The sequence below is a fragment of the Panthera leo genome, chromosome D1 (assembly GCF_018350215.1).
Source record: "Panthera leo isolate Ple1 chromosome D1, P.leo_Ple1_pat1.1, whole genome shotgun sequence".
Taxonomy (NCBI): domain Eukaryota; kingdom Metazoa; phylum Chordata; class Mammalia; order Carnivora; family Felidae; genus Panthera; species Panthera leo.
In genome coordinates, this window is record NC_056688.1 from 101,771,654 (window position 1) to 101,792,311 (window position 20,658).

At 40.5% G+C, this 20,658-nt stretch overlaps 2 protein-coding genes across 2 annotated transcripts in view; one reads left to right on the top strand and one right to left on the bottom strand.

Moving 5' to 3' along the window:
• LOC122200739 (fatty acid desaturase 2-like protein FADS2B) overlaps positions 1-6,577 on the bottom strand; it is a 29,307-nt gene extending 22,730 nt beyond the window's left edge. The window contains exon 1 of the mRNA XM_042906462.1: positions 6,251-6,577. Within this exon, the coding sequence (XP_042762396.1) occupies positions 6,251-6,577 (327 nt within the window). The remainder of the gene's footprint in view (positions 1-6,250) is intronic.
• Positions 6,578-10,942: 4,365 nt separating this feature from the next.
• LOC122200251 (olfactory receptor 5G3-like) overlaps positions 10,943-20,658 on the top strand; it is a 33,554-nt gene continuing 23,838 nt past the window's right edge. The window contains exon 1 of the mRNA XM_042905727.1: positions 10,943-11,625. The gene's annotated coding sequence lies outside the window, so the exon portion shown is untranslated. The remainder of the gene's footprint in view (positions 11,626-20,658) is intronic.

Genomic DNA, 20,658 nt, shown 5'->3' on the forward strand with positions numbered 1-20,658 from the left:
TGCTATAAAGATAAAGATACCAAGTCTTTGAGGAGAGAAAGTCTTGTCCAAAATGCCACAGCAAATAGGTAAATAGTAGAGCCAGGATTTGAACTAAAGTCTATGTGACTTTAAAGCCATGAAGCTGTAACAATTTATTCTATCCTTAACATGTATAATTCTTTTTCTGAAAGGCCTCTCAAGAGAGAAGTGATGCCAGATAGTTTGGGGTGATGCAAAAATCTGTATGTATCTGCTGGGCATATAGTAATGATACCTCTCCATATTAGGTTTTAATCCCCTGAATTGCTTTGCCTCTGGCTTCAACCTGCCTCTCCAGGCTTACCTTTCACCATCACCCTTCATGAGCCATTTGTCCACCAGACATCTTCCCATTCAATGAACATTCCATGCCTATCTATTGTTCTGAAACTTGGCACATACTGTTTCCTTTGTCTTAACTACCTTCCTCCATTTTCTCTCTATAAATACTCTTCCTCACCCCTCAAGATTCAGATTAAATAATGCCTCCACCTAACTTAGGAAAGTTATTTACCATCTCCTGTGGCTCCTGTAGCCCCTAGAGCTTTTCAAATTATATTATAATGAAACTGTGTACCTGCCCCCTTCTCTAGTGGTCTTTGTGTTTTTCTTTTTTAAAAATTAGCATAATATTCATATAGCCTTATATTGGCTTCAGGTGTACAAAAGAACGATTTGATATTTGCATGCATTGCAAAATAATCACCACAATAAGTCTGGTTAACATCTGCCCCCATACATAGTTACCAAATTCTTTTTCTGGTGATGATAACTTGTAAGATTTAATCTCTCAACACTTTTCAAATACGCAATACAGTATTATTAACTATAGTCACCATGCAAAACATTACAACCCCCATGATTTATTTATTGTAGCTGGAAGTTTGCAGTTTTGAACTCCTTCACCCTTTTATCCCACCCCGTACCTCCTGCCTCTGGTAACCACCAATTGGTTTTCTGTATCTATGAGCTTGATATTTTGTTTTCTTTCTTAGATTCCACATATAAGTGAAATCATATGCTATTTTTCTTCCTCTGTCTGACATATTTCAATTAGCATAATGCCTTCTGGGAACATCCAGGTTGTTGCAAATGGCAGGATTTTGTTCTTTTTTATGGCTGAATAGTATTCTATCGGGTGTGTGTGTGTGTGTGTGTGTGTGTGTGTGTGTGCGCGCGCGCGCGCGCGCGCGTGCACGCATGCATGGGCATCACATTTTCTTTATACATTCATCTGTAGCTTTGTAGTATGTATTGATATCAGGTAATCCAGGTGGGTTATTTCTCAAGATTGCTTTGACTATTTGGGGTCATTTATGGTTCCAATACAAATTTTAGGATTATTTAATCTATTTTCATGAAAAATGCCATTGGAATTCTGATAGAGAATGCATTGAACCTGTGGATTGTTTTAGGTAGAATGGACATTTTAACAGATTAAATCTTCCAACCCATGAGCACAGAATGCCTTTCCATTTGTTTGTATCTTCCTCAATTTCTTTCATTAATGTCTTAGTTTCTAGGGTGCAGGTCTTTCACCTTCTTGGATAAATTTGTTCCAACGTATGTTAGAGTTATTGAAGACAAAAGCCATGTACTATTGATTAAATTATTCCTACTGTCTCGTTTTGCCTGGAATATGGCATGTGGCTCAGTGGATGCCTGATGAGTAAGGGAAAGGAGGAATGAAGAGATGAATATAAGCTTTCTCTAACAAAGAAAAAGTTGGGAGCATTCAAAAGTGTTGAGCTCAGAGGATACAGGTCTTAAGAACCAATGTCTCTTCCCTACCCAGCATCTCCCATTTTCATCTGTTAGCTTTTTGGCTCCCTTCTTAACCATAATCTCTACTCCTTAATCTATTCATAAATTTGTACCAACATTCATTTCAAAACGGGTTGTTTCGACACAGGCCTGAGACAAACCCCTGCATTTACAAACTTAAGTACTATCAAGAGGTTGTCCCCTGCACAAAGGCACCCATCCAAGAGGGTAGGTATGGGCTGAAATCCAGCAAACGTTCTGTTTGCCAAATCTTGTGCTGCAACCACCCAAGGAGTGTGCCTTCCTAATCTACACTAAGGCACAGTGCAGGGTAGCAAAGGACTAAGCTGCCTTATATTGGGGAAATTACTTAATTTCTCAAGCCTCAGGTTTTTTTCTAAATGAGGATAATAATGTCACCCACTCGGCCTAACGGGTTTACTAATGCTTCCATTCATTTATTCAGTCATTCTATAAAACCTAATTGAGGATCTTATCTTAGCCTAGTAGCTAAGAGATTTGGTTTTGAAAGCCAGACCAAATAAGTAAATTAATAAGTGATTGCACTTTTTGTATTATATTTAGTTTGTCTGGGGGAAGAAATTCTGGAAATAAAACACCAGTGAGAAATATATATACACACAGTCACAAAACAAGGTAACTAGAACAAGGATTTTGATTTATTCATCTCACAAAAGCTCACCAGACTAGTCAACACCCAACCACATATGCATTACCACATCTTTGAGTAATTTCTCTTATGCTTACTCTTCTCTGGTCTCATGTGCTCCAAGGCAAAGGCTAGAACAAATCCCCTCATATTTTGGGTAGTACATGAATTATGAATAGGTCAGTTTGTAAGGAGAATGCCGTCTTTGCCCTTTATCTGGGAGAAAGCGTTTTCGGAATGGAGAATGTTCACTTAAAGTCACCCAGATTCCCCTTCACCCACAGGAATAAGCAGAGGGTTATTTTTCCACTGCAACTCATTTCATTGTTTGAGAACTTTCATTATTTGAAGGCTCTTCCCTATACCGAGATTTTTTTCTGTGATACTTTCTGCTGAGCTCCAGCCCCAGTTCTCTCTCTCTCTGCTCTCCCTCCCAAACCTGCTCATCCTCCTGGCTTCCCTATTCTGTCATGGACATAGTCACCCAGTTCACTATGTCACATATGCACAAGTCAGACAGACTGTTTCTCCACGATTACTCAACCAGTCACTCATCACATTTTATAAATTATGTCTCTTAAACATCCTTTGCAGCTACCCCGTCTTTTCCATTCCTGTGGTCAGTGCCTTGTTAGGACTTTCAACATGTTCCCTGGGCTCCCTCCTTCATTTTGGCTGACTGTTCTTCAGTACAGCCATCACTTAGCTGCCAGACTGGCCTTTCTGAAAGAAAGCATGTCCTCATGGCCCATCTTCACCTTTAGTGCCTCAGCACCCCCCTCTCTCTACTTCTCCACCTATTTTCTACTTGAATCATTGTTCTGGTGAGAACCAGATAATTTAAGAAATGTTGACAACCCAGAGAAGATGCAACTACTCGTACTGATTACTACTTTCACTTTCACTAATGCTTAGAAATCTGGGTTGGTTTTGTCCTGGTGGTTGCCGATGGGGATGGATGCTGTGCTAGGGAAGTGTTATTATGTGTAGTGGAAGAGGAGAAAGAAGAGGAAGGCATGGCTCAGCTCTCAAGAAGCTTCCTCTCCCTCTCCTTTCTCTTTTCTCTTTCTCTACCTCTCCTTTCTCACATTCTGTCCTCCTTATGCCATGATAGTCAATGACGCTAATTGAGCACATACCATGGGCCAATATTGTGCTAAGCAAAAGAAGTGGTTAAGCTGGGATGCCCATTCTGGCTGGGTGTTTCCTCCTGATGTGAATCCTGTTTTCACTCCACCTCTGCGAAAAATCCTCTCTTCCTCCAGCCCTAACCTCACCTCCACTGACTGCATGCCACTCTTTTGAACTGCATACAGCTCCCCTGTCTTCCACATGGTAGTCCTCCAAATAGCTGGATGAACTTTTCTATATTTCCTCTAAGTTTTGGTTATCCTTTCCCTGTCATACTGGCCTTTGGCCATCATGAGAAAGAACATGAGCTTCTCAGGGTCTTTCTTAGAGTGGGGACTTCAGAGATAATAAGTGGGTTGAACAGCACTAGGATACGAACTTGTTTTCTTTGTTCTAGATATTTTGTTCATGTACATGTATCACAAGGTTGCATTTATGCCTTTCATGGAACCCAGAACGTACTGTTGTCTTACATGAAGACTGTGCCCAACTATTGTTTCATAAGCATGTCTCATCCTCAAATGCTTTGTAATCCTATTTTAATAATTGCAAAATAGCCCATCATATGGATATATTGATAACTATATAATCAATTATTCTTGGACTTACAGGTTGTTTCTGACTTTCCCCAGTGAACTCTTCTCAGGTAAAAATACTGGGCCTAGACTCTAATTATTACCACCATGCCATTAGTTTTAAATCATATAGTTTGAAAACAGACAACTCATATGGGAAATAACAGGAACTTATGTACCCATTTTGTTTTGTGGATTTATTTGTCTTGCCTTTTCTTTGGAGAAAATTACAACCCATCTCAGAACTAAGTAATAATAAAACAAAAGCACTGCTATTTTTTTTTTCAGTTTTTAATCTCTGCCAAGCGAGATGAAGGTATTATTATCCCTAATTTCTAGATGAGGAAGCCAAGGCTTCAAGAGTTGCATCAACCTCCTCAAGACATTCTTAGTAAGTAGTTGAGCTCAGATACAAGCCAACCCTTTTCCATTCCCAAACCTGTACTCTTAATCATTACGCTGGACCCCTAACAAGGGTTTTAGAATAGCTGACTACATGAATGAGCAAATTAATGATCTATCACTATTCAGCGTTTATGAGGAAAGTAGAAGCTTCAAGGAGAGTTTCCATGTAAATAAAGGAATGGTACTCTTCACTGGGCAGGTGCGGTCATGGGTTGAGGACCAGCTAACAGAGACTATGCTTTCTTTGGTCCACAGTTGCCTTTCAGGGCACAACCTGCAAACACCTCTTAGGTTGTAGAGTAAGTCTCTGATTGTAGGTCCTTTATGTCCTGGCCTCGTTCACTAGAGAGAATGATGCTTCTCCACCATGGGCTCCTCTGTTCCCAATCAGATGACACCAAATATAATCAAGATTTCTAAGCTGGTGGTAAACAGGAAATAATAATCACACCTCTGAGGCTATGGATGCCAGTGAGATAAATCATAATAGTTAGAATTTAATGAAACTTTATTAAGTGTTTGGCATTGTGCTAAACACTTTACAAGCATTAGTCCCATTTACCATAGACCAGTTAGATTGGTAAGGTCATTTCCATTTTCCAAATGATGAAGCAGAGGCTGCGAGCATTTCAACAACTTTCCCACGTTCATGTATCCAGTTGCCAAGCTCAGGCTCCCTGAATTCTGAGTAGCTATGGGGTATTACATTTGTCAGAACTCCTCTGGAGCCTCCCATTCTTCCTGAACCATCTTCCTTTGCAAGAATCTTTTCTCCAAACATTTTTGGATTTACTTACATAAAGTCTAGGGTACATGGCTGGCCACGCTCAGGATTTTCATTCTTAAGATATGAATCCCAAGGTGGCATGGGTATTTTATCCTAAAGTCCTGATGGTTTTATTTTATTAATTAATTCCACCTTGTTGGATGTGGAATCATGGTTTTTTTTCCCTAACTTCTTAGAGATAAACATCATCAGAAAATTAAAGATTCATCAGCTCAGGTGTCTCAAGCTGAGTGAGTTTATCAGTTATTTCCAAGGTGGTTGAAGGCCTGCATCTTTGCCAACACATCATCTGAGCTGATCCTGTGACTTGGGTTAGAAAAGCACTATCCATAATTGTAGGTTTGTGTTATTGTTATTAACATTTTGATGCCTATCATGTGAATTGCTGTCTTCCTTTTACACACCCCATTTATAAGAGTCTGAGAAATTTCTAGATGGGCACAGACGTGATTTTTCCCAAATTTTACTCATGCATTTGTAACTTTCTTCTTAAAAGACAGTGACAGATGGTAGCCACACTTGTGGTGAGCATAGCTTAGTGTATAGAGTTGTTGAATCACTATATTGTACACTTGAACTAATGAAATGTTGTGTGTCAACTATACTAAACCAGGAAGCAAACAGTGACTCCAATTGAAAACACAACACCAAGAGAAAACAAAATCCAAAATACACAAACAGTATCCACTGTCAGCATCTGAGCCCATCCCAAAATAGGAGCTAGTCCTTGAAGCTTATTTGGTTTCAGGTTCTTGCTGGATAGGAATCCTGAAAAATTGGTTTGGGAGATGAGCAATTGTGGAGTTTGAGCACGTACTCAAAATGCTTTGGGAAAGAGAGCCAAGTCCCAGCCACCCACCAGTCAGAAGGGAGAAGGCAGAGCTTTGAGTTCCTTACCGTGGCATCTTCCCCAGCATAGTGGTTGAGGACTCGGCTCCCCCCCGGATGCTTGTTGGCCCAGGCAGTAACATCGTAGACCTTGCGATTGATCACCAGCCACTGATCAGCCTTCTGATTGTGTTTCTGGATCTCCTGCCAGCTGTACATGTTGAGACTTTTTCTGGGCACGCCACACTTTCCATTTGCCTCCTGCTTTACAGAGATCTCTCCTCTCCCATTTGCTACTGGTTTCCCATTCGCTTGATACTTCTCACCCAGGTATGGCTGACCCTCTCCTACAAGGTCCCCATTACCTGCATGCTTGTCTTCAAGCTTCATCGTCATTGTACCCCTCTGATTTCTAGGTTGGCTCCTGAAATTTCTAATATTTGCGTCTGATTAGACCATAAAATGACACTTTTCCTTCCTTCTTATTCTACTGCAGTACAATACTGCAGTAGAATACTACTGATGCCTGCACAGAAAACTTTTTAACCTAGTTATCTCTTCACATCCTGAGAATGAGCTCATCCCCAGCCTCACACTTCTCTGTCTGTCCTGATTTTCTCTGCCCAGATAGAGGCTTGGTCACCTTCCTTCTCTCTGCTGGCTGATGTCTTAGCAGCATCCTCTTTCATCATTAAATGTCCCCTGGTAAAGAGCTTGGACTAATCACAGTTGGTCTGAAAGTTGTGGCCTGCCCCAGGGCTGTGGGGCAAGGCTCAGGTCACAGGGCTGTCCTACACTGCCACTCCATGGAGTTGGGTTCCCCAGCTCTCTGGCGTGCCTGTGGATAGAGACATTTAGGTTTGTTAATTCCACATGTGGTTGAAATGTATTGAATTGTCTTTCCATCATCTCTGTGTAATCGAATTGCCCCAACCTCTGTCTGAATGATATAGTTGACCCTTGAACAACACACAGTCAAAAAATCCACATATAAAACTTGGACTCTCCCAAAACGTAACCAGTAATAGCCTACTACTGAAGAAGCCTGATTGATAGTATAAAAGGTCCATTAACACAGATTGTGTATGTTACATGTATCATATACTTTACTCTTACAATAAAGTAAGCTAAATAAAACAAATAATTAAGAAAATCATAAGGAAGATAAAGTGTATTTACAGTACTGTACTGCATTTGTTAGAAAAACATGGATATAAGTGGACCCACATAGTTCAAACCTGTGTTGTTCAAGGATACACTGTATTTCCATTGGAACAACCACATCCCTCTCCTCCAGGCCACAGAGGCTGATCCAGGAGAGCTACCCAACCTAAACTGAACCAAGATCTCCTTCTGGAATTGTCTAATATCTTGAATCAAGGAGATGTAAATTTAGGATATTAACAAGGGTTACTTTCTATCATTTGGACTGGGAAGCCAAAACGTTTGTCCGTACCAAGTGCAAAAAGTAAGGAGATACCAGGAAAAAAATTTCAAGGTTATAAATTTCGGAAGTTTTCCTGGATAGAATTCTCATAATACTACAAAGACTGATACCACATGCTCCATGAGAAAATGGAGATTTGTACCATGTTTACTATTGTATCCGTAGGTCTAGCACAGTATGCATTTAATAATTATTTGTTCAATGGTTGAACAAGTAGGGCACCAAGCAGAGGAAATAGCTGGATGAAGGAACTGGACATCTGGTCCCAATTACCTCGATCCTGGAAGGTCTTATATCTCATGGAGGATTATTTGACTACCATAGCTGATTTCATCAAAGTTCCCCAAAGAATTTTGCTGAACAGCAGGTACTTATGAACCTTGCCCTGTGTTTCCACGAATCCCCCTACCCAGTAGTTCACTCACCTCCCAGTTCTAATTAGATTATATATTTTATTAAATGGGTGTTTGAGGTAACATCGATTTGCCATTCATTCAGTGAACACTTATGAAGTTCAAATATGTGTAAAGCACAGCTAAAATTGATTGTTTCCTCTGCTTTAAAAGTGTCCTAATAGGAAAGCAGTTACTACCTGCTTCAACAAACAAAATAGCAATACCTACTTTAGGATCAGCAGTTTCATGGTATCATCTCATCAGAACATAAGAAGTCTCCCATGTATATATGTGAAGTCATGAATTCCATCATATGAGAGACTCAGAGAGTGAGGATTTAAAAAAAAAAACAATTTTAATTATCCCAAGCTTGAGTAATTTATGTTGACTTTTTCTGCTTGCTTCTCAGAGAGGTGGGGCACAGACCTCGTCTGAGATAAACTAGAAGATGATTCTCTGGCCATAAAGGTAAATTGCATTGCTGTGAATTATGAAGTTGGATGTGTATTTAGAGATCCTGAAGGTCATGGGACTTGTGGCTGCCTGTTCAGAGGGGTGGTGGCCGACCTGTGTTAAAACAAATGCTGAACCAGTCATCTGGGCTTCTAGTCCCCATTACTGATTAACTGGATGCATTTCAAAGCCATTTTCCCTTTCTGGGTCTCCAAATCCTCACCTCACATTGAGAGATTGCATCAGATAAAGTTGTTCTCAGACTTGAGAACTTGGAGATCCCAAAGAATAAGAAGCCAAAAACTATCACTTTGGCCGATCATTATCAGATAAAGTTGTTCTCAAACTTGAGAACTTGGAGATCCCAAAGAATAAGAAGCCAAAAACTATCACTTTGGCTGATCATTTGGTATCAAAATATTCAGGACCACAAACACAAAACACTTGAACACCAAAATTGCATAGCAGAATTTGCTAGAAGTTGGTCATCCTAATACACATATTATTTTTTATAACTCAAATGAAACCAGAATCCTTCACAGAGTACTTGAGGATGCCAAGAAATACTATATTGGATAGTATCTGAGGTTCCTTCCAGCTCTCAGATAAAAAGAAACCATGTCTGAAAAACTTCTTTTTTCTTTTTCGGTAGTAGAACGTAGTGATTCATCCTTTATACATAACATCCAGTGCTCACCCCAATAAGTGCCCTCCTTAATACCCATCACTGATCTAGCCCATCCCCTGATGAATCTCCCCTCCAGCAACCCTCAGTTTGTCCTCTGTATTTAAAAGCCTTACCGACGGATGTTGAAACTATTGTGGTAACCATTTCACAATATATGTAAATCACATCATCATGCTATTTGCCTTAAACCTATATAGTGATGTATGTCAATTAGTTTTTAATAAAACTATAAAATATTTTTTTTTAAAAAGAAACCATATCTGATTTCCCTGGTGTGATAATTTCTTCAATGCTCTTCTGTGACGATAGTTGAAGCACACTTCCGATTCTGCTCTATCATATGTGGAGATTAAGCCTACAGATAACATGAGATTTCATAATAGACACTCCTCTCCTGAGAACATATGTGGCAAACATTTAACTAGGCATTTTTGGAGGATCCACAAGAAAGGGTGAACGTGTGACCTCTGCCCACCGCTGGTTTACCATCTGCTACCCTTTTGTATTTTCTGTGCTCCTACATTAGACTATATGTGGACTCACAAAGGGGACACTGTGCATGCTGGCGCGTGCCACCCTGCCTACCCGGGGACTCCTGTTAATGCTTCAAAACTCGGGTTAAGCAGCACTTTTAGTTTTTCCTGATCCACCTTGCTAGAGCTGGATCCCCTCTGTGCTCTCCCCGTCCCTCCAGCACAGTGTGATTGTAGCTCTTGTTGCGTCTTGACTGAACTGTTGTCTATTTCCGCCATGAGTTTGTGAGTTATTTGAGGGACAAGCCACTTTCATTCCTGCATTTTTCAAACCTGGCACAGCCTAGTCCTCAGTACTTGAGGACAGAGTGAATGAGTGGCTCGATGGATAACAAAGACTCAGAAATGTTCACATTCTCCTCTGTCATATATTCTCTGTGATGGACGGGGCAAGTCTCAGTTAACGCCTGGCTCCCTTCCCATCTTAGCAGTGCCAGGCCTTGGGACTCATTTCAGTGCTGTCCCTGCTTGTTCTCTCCCACTCTCATTAGAAGTGTCCTTAGGTCTTTCATTCCAGGTGTGTTCATTTTGTTTTGTTTTGTTTTGTTTGTTTTTGTTTCTGTTGTGTTTTTTTTTTTTTTTTGGATGTGCTGTTCACAGTCTTGTGTCATCTGCATCATCTTTAGATCTGATGATAAATGGGAAGCCTGCAAAAAAGGAGGAAAGGTGATTTCTGAAGGCTTAAAAAACCCTTCAGATGACAAGACAAAGACCCAAACTTTGGGTTTCTAACAGGTGTTTGCTGCTGCAAATGGCTATTTCATGCCTGCGGGGAATGATTTCAGTAATAAAAACTCAGCTCTGCAGTTGATTTTCTGATTCTTGTAGTTTTGTTACTTTTTATGGCAGAAGTATTAGGTTCCAAAGTGTTAATTACCATTTCTCAGGCAGTCTGCACAGCTGACCCTTAGCCTGGTTTTGCAGGAAAGATTCAGAATAGTTAGGAACCTGCTCAAAGTCACAGAGCTAGAAAGTGACTTGACCAGGATTTGGACATGGCTCCAAATGGCTCCAGCTGAAGCTCTTTCTATTTTCTCACAGTGTCATCTGTCTATAACTAACTTTATTGGATGTCTGTTTGTTGTCAGGCTGCATCCTGGTAACCCTCTGTGTTTCACCCTCTGTTTGGGCAGAGCCTTTGAATATGTCATAAAGGAATTTCTCTTCAATTTCTGACCTAGTGTCTGTGCGTCAATCCCAAACTGGAGGAATGGAATACTGAGGATCTCCCAGTCCTGTCCTTTCACCAAATCAGGTGCCAAACACTCACTGTGCCCCTGGCATTGTGTGAGGCCCTACAGGAGATGCCAAGATCAATAGATTAGTTCTTCCCTTACAATATATAAGGGGAACAAAATAATTTTGCAAATAACCATAACACAGCATCTTACAACTGCCATGAAAGTGGTATAAAACCCACTGTGGGGAGTCAAAGTTGGAAGAATTCTTATTTGTTTGCCATGAAAAAGGAAACCTTCATAATGGAGATATCATAGAATTAGACCATGAAAGACTGAGAAGCTCTCCAATGGCAGTTCTCAGGGAGAACACATGGGCACAGGTGATAAACAAATATCTACGTTTGCAAAAATAAAGAGCAGAGTGTGGGAATGAAGAACACTCAAACTTTCTGGGTCACAGCATGAAAAAAAAAGCAGGTTTGGAGAAAAAATAGGAATTATTGCAAAGGTTTGGATCACAAAAGGCTTTGAATACCGAGCTTGAGTAATTGAATCCACACATTCTTGGAGATCCTGGGATTTCTACAATTTTATTTGTAGGAGAACCTCAGATTGTGTGTGAAGAGGCATGTTTTTGTAAGAGCTTTATTTGAAAGATGACGAATTGGGAAAGACTGAAGAAAGCAGACTGGAATGGGGAAAGACCAGAGGCCGAGAAAACACTGATGGTTTGCACCATGGATTAAGGTGAAATGTAATAAGGATTTGAAAACGACTAAGAGTGGTGAGAGTAGAGGGGGAAGGAGGTTGGCATCTCCTAGCATTTTCATCACAACCACATGCACCATGCCTTGACTCTTGTAGAGATATCAAGAAATAATATTGCTTGTAGCAGCTCCAGTTGGTAGAATTGACAGCTGCAAAGATTCACTTTTTCCTTTCTTAACTTAACACTGTGTCAAATGCAGCATTTATTACCCTGAGCAGGTAGTCCAGATTTCTGCTTTGTCTCATTAGCTGGGTACAAAATATTAGTTGGTGAAAACCCAGCGACACCGCATTTAAAAAGAACATCAAATATCTGAAGAAAAAAAATAAACTTACTGAAGATTAGAGATGGGTGACTTATGGACTACTGGAATGAGCCCCAGAATGGGAACCAGGAGGTTGGAATTCTTGCAATGGTCTGTCCCTATCTACCTGTGGCTTGGGGACAGCCATATACTCTTTCTGAGCTTCAGTGTCCTTCCGATCAAAGGGTGAGGTTGGGGCTCTGTAGGCTTTCAACTCTTCCCAGTGATAGAGCCCTTGGTTCAAGTAAGTCCTTGTGAGGAATCCAAGACATAAAACAGATATATGAGGGGTGCCCCAGTGGCTCAGTCAGTTAAGCATCTGACTTTGGCTCAGGTCATGATCTCACAGTTCATGGGTTCATGCCCTACGTTGGGCTCTGTGCTGACAACTCAGACCCTGGAGCCTGCTTCGAATTCTGTGTCTCCCTCTCTCTATTCCCCACACCCTCTCTCAAAAATAAATAAACATTAAAGTTTTTTTTAAACAGATATATGAAACATGCAGTAGTAAGACTGGGGTGAGAAGCTTGAATCTTGCTTGGCCTCTGTATAAGCTTCCCTGCCTCCAATCTCTGGGGCTCTACGAGGCATATCAGAATTCTAGTGACATTGCAGATTATTAGATCGTCTCACATATTTCTTTAAGCTCATCATAGTGACTCGTGAGTTTCCAGGCAGAAGTTCCACACTGAGTTACTTTTTGCTTTCATGATCCTGAGTTTTCCAGAAAGATAAAGTTACATTCTATACATGGTGGCTTTCTCTCAATGCCTTAGACACCTCAAATTTCTTCGTGCTTTGAGATTTTGCTTTAGTTGAGCCAGGGCAATCTTTTCCCAAGTTTCTCCATATTTTCACATGATTTGCTTCTTTCTCATCATTTAAACCTCTACCTAAATAGGTTCCCAAGGAGTCCTTCCATTAGAGGCCAATTTGCCAGGAAGCTCTTCCTGCAAGGGACCTGCAAGGGACCCCAGGAATGTGCTCACACAATGATATGTTTGCAAAAGTTACTTGATTATAATGACTGTGTCCTCCTTCTCTCATTTTTCCCACTGTCACACTTTTCCTTGTGGATATCTTTTGAAACTTCATGCCTCAATTTCCTTCTCCACAAAATGAGAATAATAACAGTGTCTAACTCCCAGTGTGGTTGTAAAGATTACGCATGCTCTTACATGAGGAGTGCTTAGAACAGTTAGCGACTGGTATGCAATAAATACTCATTATTTTATTGTTGTCACCATCCCGAGAAATCAACACAACAGTAGACATCCTGCTGGGCTCAAGTTCAGGCCAGGCCACCGTAGACTGTAAGTAACTTACTAATACTAAAGTCCCCCCGCCCCCTTATCTGAAACTTCATGTTCTGTACTTCCAGTTACCCACAGTCAATATAGTCAGGAATCAGATGATCCCCTTTCTGATGTTTTCAGAGGGTCAGTAGTAGCTTAACATCACATCACAATGCCTACATCATTCACCTCCCTTCATCTTATCAGGTATACATTTTATAATCTCACATCATCACAAGAAGAAGGTAAGTAGAGTACAATAAGATATGTTAAGAGAGAGACAGAAAGCGAGACACCACAGCACATAACTTCTGTTACAGTCTATTGCTATCATTGTTCTTATTTTTAGTTATTGCTAACCTCTTACTGTACCTAATTTATGGATTAAGCTTTATTACTGGTACTTAAGTATAGGAAAAAACAGAGTATATACAGCATTTGGCACTATCTTGGTTTCAGGCATCCTCTGGGGGTCTTGGAATGTACCCCTGTGGGCAAATGGAGATGATTGTACTAAGAATATCAAAGCACAAATGGCTGAAACTTCTTCTCCTAGAGTTGTAACTTTCAGAGAGAAGGAGCTTAATTATCTCCCTCTGCAATATCTCTAGAGAGAAAATTCAGTGTATGTTTTTCTTATTTTTTCCTCCTTAAGAAAAGTACTATCTTTGAACTTGATATAATCTTGGGATGGAAGCAGGAGAGGGAAAAATCCCATATATATATATATATATATATATATATATATATATATATATATATAAAATCTGAGTTGTGTGTGTGTGTGTGTGTGCACGCAAATATTAAAAAAATGGTTTTCTGGTTTTGTAGATAGGTATTTAGAGTGACAGGGAGTTATACCTTTAAACATTAAATGTGTGCAGTGGTATAAGTTGAATTCTAATTCACATATTTTTTCCTTTGGACTCACCTACCCCACACCCAAGCATGGTGGGGCTTATGGGAGGCTTATCCTCATGCTTCATTTACAGTGAATATAATAATTAAAAATTAATATTAATTAAATATCATTAAAATAAATTAATACAAAATTAATATGAAATTAAAATACAATAATTACATCATGTGTGACAAAAGCTTCAAAAGTGAAGTAAGCATCACTAGGAGCATCATTCAGAATAGGATGGGGAGGATATTGAGGAAGCAGGACGGATTCACTTCCCCTGCTTCCATTTTTGAAAAACCACGGGTTTGTGAATTTTGTCATTTGCTGCTTGTCAGCTGCACCTCGACCACCTCCTGGAACACATCCTTCCAATTTGGACTGAAACAGAGATAATACAACATCTGTTCACTAAATGGCCAATCGTGTCTTAGAGAGTCATTTTAACCCTGTCAGCACCAATCTTAGTTCCTTCAAACCAACTTATGTAACCTCGTGGTTTCTGCCTTTCTAAGCCTGCCCTCACCGCTTGCAATTCAGAGCACACTTTCAATTTCTGGCCTCTCTGCATCTCCCAGATTGCAAGCCCCAAACTCCAAATAAACACTTTTGGTTGTTTTACAGCCTCTTCTTGCTCAGCATATGTTAATACACCATTATATAAGCATGTGTGTGTGTGTGTGTGTGTGTGTGTGTGTGTGTGTGTGTATGTGTGTGTGGTTTTAGCAAAGTAAGATGGAAAAAGTTATTTTCCAGCCACTTTGCCCACTGTCACCAGCTTCTCTGGATAATTCCGAGCCCCACAATAGCAAATTTTCAGGTGTGCATTATTTGGTCGGTTACTTCAATTTCTCACTACATGGATACAGACTGAATTAATTAAGTAAAAAAAAAAAACCTCTGGAAGATGTGTATGCAATATTACCAACATTATGCAAGGGACTCTCTAAAGATTTCCCTTTGCACTTGAGACAATTGTAGAGACGTCCAAGGTGAGAATTTGGAGAGACAGAGCCATTTTGGTCCCTCTGTGCTTGTGTGTGCGTATCTGTGTCATATCCCAGGGATCAGGGAATTGTATGCAGTCAAGTAACTCATTCCAGGGTAAGAAATTGGAACCAAGCTGCAGTCTAAACTGCCTTTCTCAGCATGAATCAATGGATTTCTAACAAGCCAGAGCAAGACACAGAAGGTAAGCCAGATGAACCTAAGGCATGTGTCTTGTTCAACTTTGCACCATGCGGTAGTATAAGTGGGCAACCAAGTGATGGTACTTTTAGTATTCCTAATAATGTCCTGCATTTGAAATGCGCCAATCTCTTTCATATTTGAAATGCGCCAATCTCTTTCATATTTGAAATGTGCCAATCTCTTTCATATTTGAAATGGGCCAATCTCTTTCATATTTGAAATGCGCCAATCTCTTTCATATTTACTTTGGAATTTAATTCAAATGCCAGTAGTTAAAAGCTGGGTATATTATCTTTATTTTACAGATGAGGAAACAGACTCAGAGAAGTTAAGGTACTGCCCAAGTCACAGAGCAGGTAACGCTTAATGGCTCTGAGGCCTGGCACCAGCTCTTTTCTCTCTAAATTGACTCTTCTTATGTCTCAGATGCCTTCATTTATTGGAGTGATTTAAAGAAAATGAACAAACGAATGAATGAATGCATGCGTGCATGATGGCCTAGGTAGGCCCGCCTCAGGATTGGAGAGACTAGCCTGGGAGAGAGGACCCAGACAGAAGACCCATCAGGATCCCTTTGAGAAATCTAGACTGTGGTGTTGGAAGTAAATGGCAAATGTAGCAAGGAAGAAACAATTTATAGTGTACTCAGTTGTACAAATAATCTGTATTTTGACATTTTTTTCTGTAGCCGACTCCATCTTAAGTAGCACTCAACATGCCGCTGAGTGGCAGTGACCACTACCCTTGAGATCAATCCGTTAAACACAACTGAACTGATCTTTTAAGGTCCTGTCTTCCAGACGCCTCATCTCCCTGCTTCTTTCCAAGTTGACCTCTAGAGGTATAGGGAAGGGGTCTCAGCAGACTGTAAGGTGATTGAAATAGGAGGGGTTTCTTGGAGTCACCTATGGGAACTTGTCCTCTTGGCATCCTGGTGGCGACAGTACCTTTCCTGCCAACCTACTTGTTTCTCATCATCTAGTGGCTGCTGGCTTCTTCATTAGCTGGTGATCACCAGTTGTCTTATCTCTTGCATGGGAAGGGTACTGTGGACTTGTCTTCATGGTCTCACTCTCGTCTTGTTGGCGATGATGGCGTCAGTTATAAGAAGAGGTGCAGAGAGTCTGGGAAGGTTCTGGTATACCTATTGATTGAGTCCATTTATGGGGCCAATATCCCTCAGTGTCAAAGCAAACTAGATCTCCAACTACTCCTGCCTATGAGAGCACCCACTACCCACCGTCCTACCATTTCACATCTCTCTTGAAACCTTAGTGCCCATCACCCAACTTCCCAGCATGTGCCTATATGCGTGAGGTGGTCTCTGTATATTGTTGAGTTAGCCAGCCATGAGGGCCTTTGGATCCTGGATGGATAATGCCTGGATATTGGCTAGTAAGGAACACCTAGTTCTGACCCAGACTTATGAACCTCAGAGTCTCTTGACCTACCCCAGGGAAACTTATTGCAAATTCAGAGATGGGGTGAATGTAGTATGAGAACTTAGAACAATTAAAATACGAATGAGTATTTATTGAGTATCTACAGTATGCCAGACACTATTCTAGGTACTAGAGAAAAAGCAAGGGAGTGGGAGTTGGAGGTTAGGAGAAGAAAAAAGACAGAAAAAATGCACACCTTCACGTAGCTTATATTCAAGAATGAGTGTCAGACAATAAGTAAAATAACTAAGTAAAATATATGGTGCCTTAACTGGTGATGATTGCTGCAGACAAAGCAATGAAGGAGGAGAGAGGGAGTGTGGGGAGTGGAGTTGAAGTTGATCTGGTCAAGAAACATCTCATGAATGAATGAAATTTGAACGAAAAATTGAAGGAGGTGAAGTGAGCCATGTGACTATCTGGAAGTAGAGTCCCAGGTGGAAGGTAATGCTGTATCTGGTATATGTTGAAGGAACAGGAAAGAGGTCAGTGGGCGGGAAAGTCATGAGTCAGGAGAAAAGGAATTGTAAACAGGTAAGAAAAATAAAGGACCATAATCAGTGAAAGGGCTTTTGGTTTTATTCTAGATGATATGGGAGCCTCTGAGGTCTTGAGCAGAGGAGTGACCTGGTCTGACTTCTTTCCTTAAAGAATCATTTGGTTGCTGTGCTGAGATTTGACTCCATTACTGAGGGGGAAAGGTGAAAGCAGAAAAAACAGTTAGGATACTGTACCAATCATTCCAGTGAAAGAGTTATTAATAATTTAGACCAGAGTGTTAGCAAGGAAGAGAGTATGAAAAAATGGATATGGATATATTTTGTAGTACAGCAAATAGCATTGATGAATGGATTGGATGTGGGGCAGAAGAGGAGGAGGAAAATCAAGATAACTTCCACATTTTTTGGCTTGAGTAACTAGAAAAATGGAAATACCATTAGGATGTGGAAGGCAGTTCTGCATCGGGCTCTGTGCTGACAACTCAGAGCCTGGAGCTTTCTTCAGATTCTGCGTCTCCCTCTCTCTCTGCCCCTTCCCCACTCGCACTCTGTCTCTCTCTGTCTCAAAAATAATGTATTTTTAAATACAGTCTAAAATTTTTTTAAAAGATGTGGAAGGCTGTGGGTGTATCAGGTTAAGGGAGGAAAATCTGAAGTTTATTTTTGAATGTATCAATTTTGAAATGCCAAAAAAATCCAAGAGTATTTGTTGAGTAGATGTTTGGAGTCTGTGTTTGGGGAGAGGTCTCAACTGGACATATAAATTTGGGAGTTATAGGTATATATCAATGAGTCCATCAAAGGAGTGAGTGAGCCAGAAACAAAAACTTAATAACATAGCAGAGCACAACAATTCCAGCTGAACAACCAAACCTCCATAATTGTCCCAGAGAAGATGAGTTAGTTGGTCTTTAAACCCACTTTAAACCCAGAAGCTCATTTTTCCTTGGGTATCTTTGTGTGTCAAAGCATTTTCATCTCATATAGATATTTGGTCTGTGTTGAACATTTATCCTGATCCATAACCTCCATAATGAGACTCTTTGGCTTTTTAATCTAGGACAAAAAAAAATAAACTTAAAAACAATTGATAGGTAAGGAAGTCAGTTGATACTCTTTCTTCTATTCAATTTACATTAAACAAGCAAAACCGGTTCTTAAAATATTCCCAGGAGCCATTGCTTAGTGATAAACATTGGGAATGTTCACAGTAGCCTCACCATTTACAATTTAAGGACATGTACTTGAGAGTTCCTGACTTTTTTACCTGAAGTACTTTTCTACCCAGAGGCATTTATTTCCTGTGTTTATCCTTGTGTGACAAGTAAACCACATTTTCAGCTTTCACAAATTTGTCTCTCACTTGGTGAGTAATTTTTTTTCACTGAGACAGTTAAGTTCTGCTGTTGTATAGAAGGTATATGAAGATGTAAGCTATCACTAAATTTGATATTCCACTTTTACACTCAAGCAGACCTATTACTTGAGAACCATTACTTTCTCAGCCTCTCCATTCCCATCTCCAAAAGTAGAAGCAGGCAGGCTTTCTTTTTTTTTTAATGTTTTGTTTTATTTTTGAGAGACAGAGACAGAGGGTGAGCAGGGGAGTGGGAGAGAGAGGGGGGGAGACACAGAATCTGAAACAGGCTCCAGGCTCTGAGCTGTCAGTACAGAGCCCGACGCAGGGCTCGAACTCACAAGCCATGAGATCAAGACCTGAGCTGAAGTCAGATGCTCAACCGACTGAGCCACCCAGGCGCCCCAAAGCAGGCTTTCGTGATAGAACCATTTTAAAAAGTCACACCCATCTCCATCCTAAAAGAGGTTCATCCCCGTAAGTGAGTTACCATGTTCCCAATGAAGATAAAACAAAGCTTCATAAATACGAGCAGATGTCTAGTCTTCCTCACTAGCTAAGTGATTCTGCTTAGGCAGAAAGAGACTGATAAAAATTAATGATATAAGAAAATTAAAGGGGTTGTGTATCCTAAGGTGGGCTAGACTGCCTGATGATCTCAATCCCTATTGGAGAATATGTGTTCCACAGGCCATAAAACTTATGATAGGTCTTTATAGTCTCAGACCCCCCAAATGACAATGGGTTTTTTTTATTTCTAGAAGTGTCCATTATTCTCATACTGATGTAAAGATGAGTTTCATGTCAGTCCTTTAGGGTCTGTACTGGCACCAGGAGCCAGCCTCCCTGTTAGAACATTTCTATTTGTTTTAACAAAATTTTGTTTTAACACCCTTTTTGTGTGTTAATAGGCATTCATTCAGCTTTTCTGAACGATCTCACTTTTCTTCTTCTTTCCTTTTTTTCTATTTTTATTTTTCAGCTCTTCAAAGGTAAGAACGGTGCTTTTAACATTTACTGAAAGCCTATCAAGTTCAAATTTAAAGTGACTATTCTTCCCCTGTCCTGCCCTGTCATTTTCCAGCACTTACAGCTTTCAGGAGCCATTTCGTTTTTACTTTAGAATTTTCCTTCTCATTTCTGCCATCCCAAGTCTGATCTCTCCTCTCCTTCTGTAGTCTCCTGTCCAAGTATTGCCTTCTGTGTGATGAACTGTTCACTTAACATCTAGATTCCCTGGTCCCAGCTCCTTGGAAAGGGGAGTTGGTTCTCCGCTCTGCCTCCTCTTCTTGCAAGTGTCTGTTCAAACCACTTCTGACCTTTCTTTCCTCTTAGTGAGTTAGAATAAAGGGCACAGCACTAAGTAGGCTGTGGCTAAATGCTGTGGGTGGGTTGAGAAGCTGAGGAAAGAAGGTTCTAAATCTAAATAAGAGGATGTTCTCACTATGATCAATCTCTGTGCATCCCTGTGGAGTGGTATCAAATATCTAGCTTGCTCTTCTAGATGTTTCCTGAAATATAAATGTATCCTTGATTCTGGAATTACTGTTGAGTGGAACCTCTCCAAAGGCATCTCAGTCCCTCCCGCATAAATCTTCAGGCTGGGGAATAGTCTTGTTCAGGAGCAAATTCATTAGAATTAGAATTTAGTCTTCCTGTCCACGACCAGGCTCTTTGCCATGAATAGGAAAGGTAACAAGGTTGAACAAAGCAACCAGTAGATATCCATCTCTAACCCAGCAGTATTGGGATTTGGTCCATGACCTCTGGGGTTCCCAGTTAGTCAGAGGGTGGGTGTAAATCACTAGGTGATCTGACCATCCCTTTTATGGCTGCCTATGTTGCACTGGAAGGGAACCAGGGACATAAGTCTCTAGCCTGCACTCAGGCTTCTGTGGGGTGCAAATGACATTTATTCATCTCCACCTTCCAGGGACCTCCTTGAATTTCATTCCTCAGTTCTACATCCTATTGTGCATGAGATTTCCTTCCCTGTGTTCCCCAGTTAAGTTGAGATT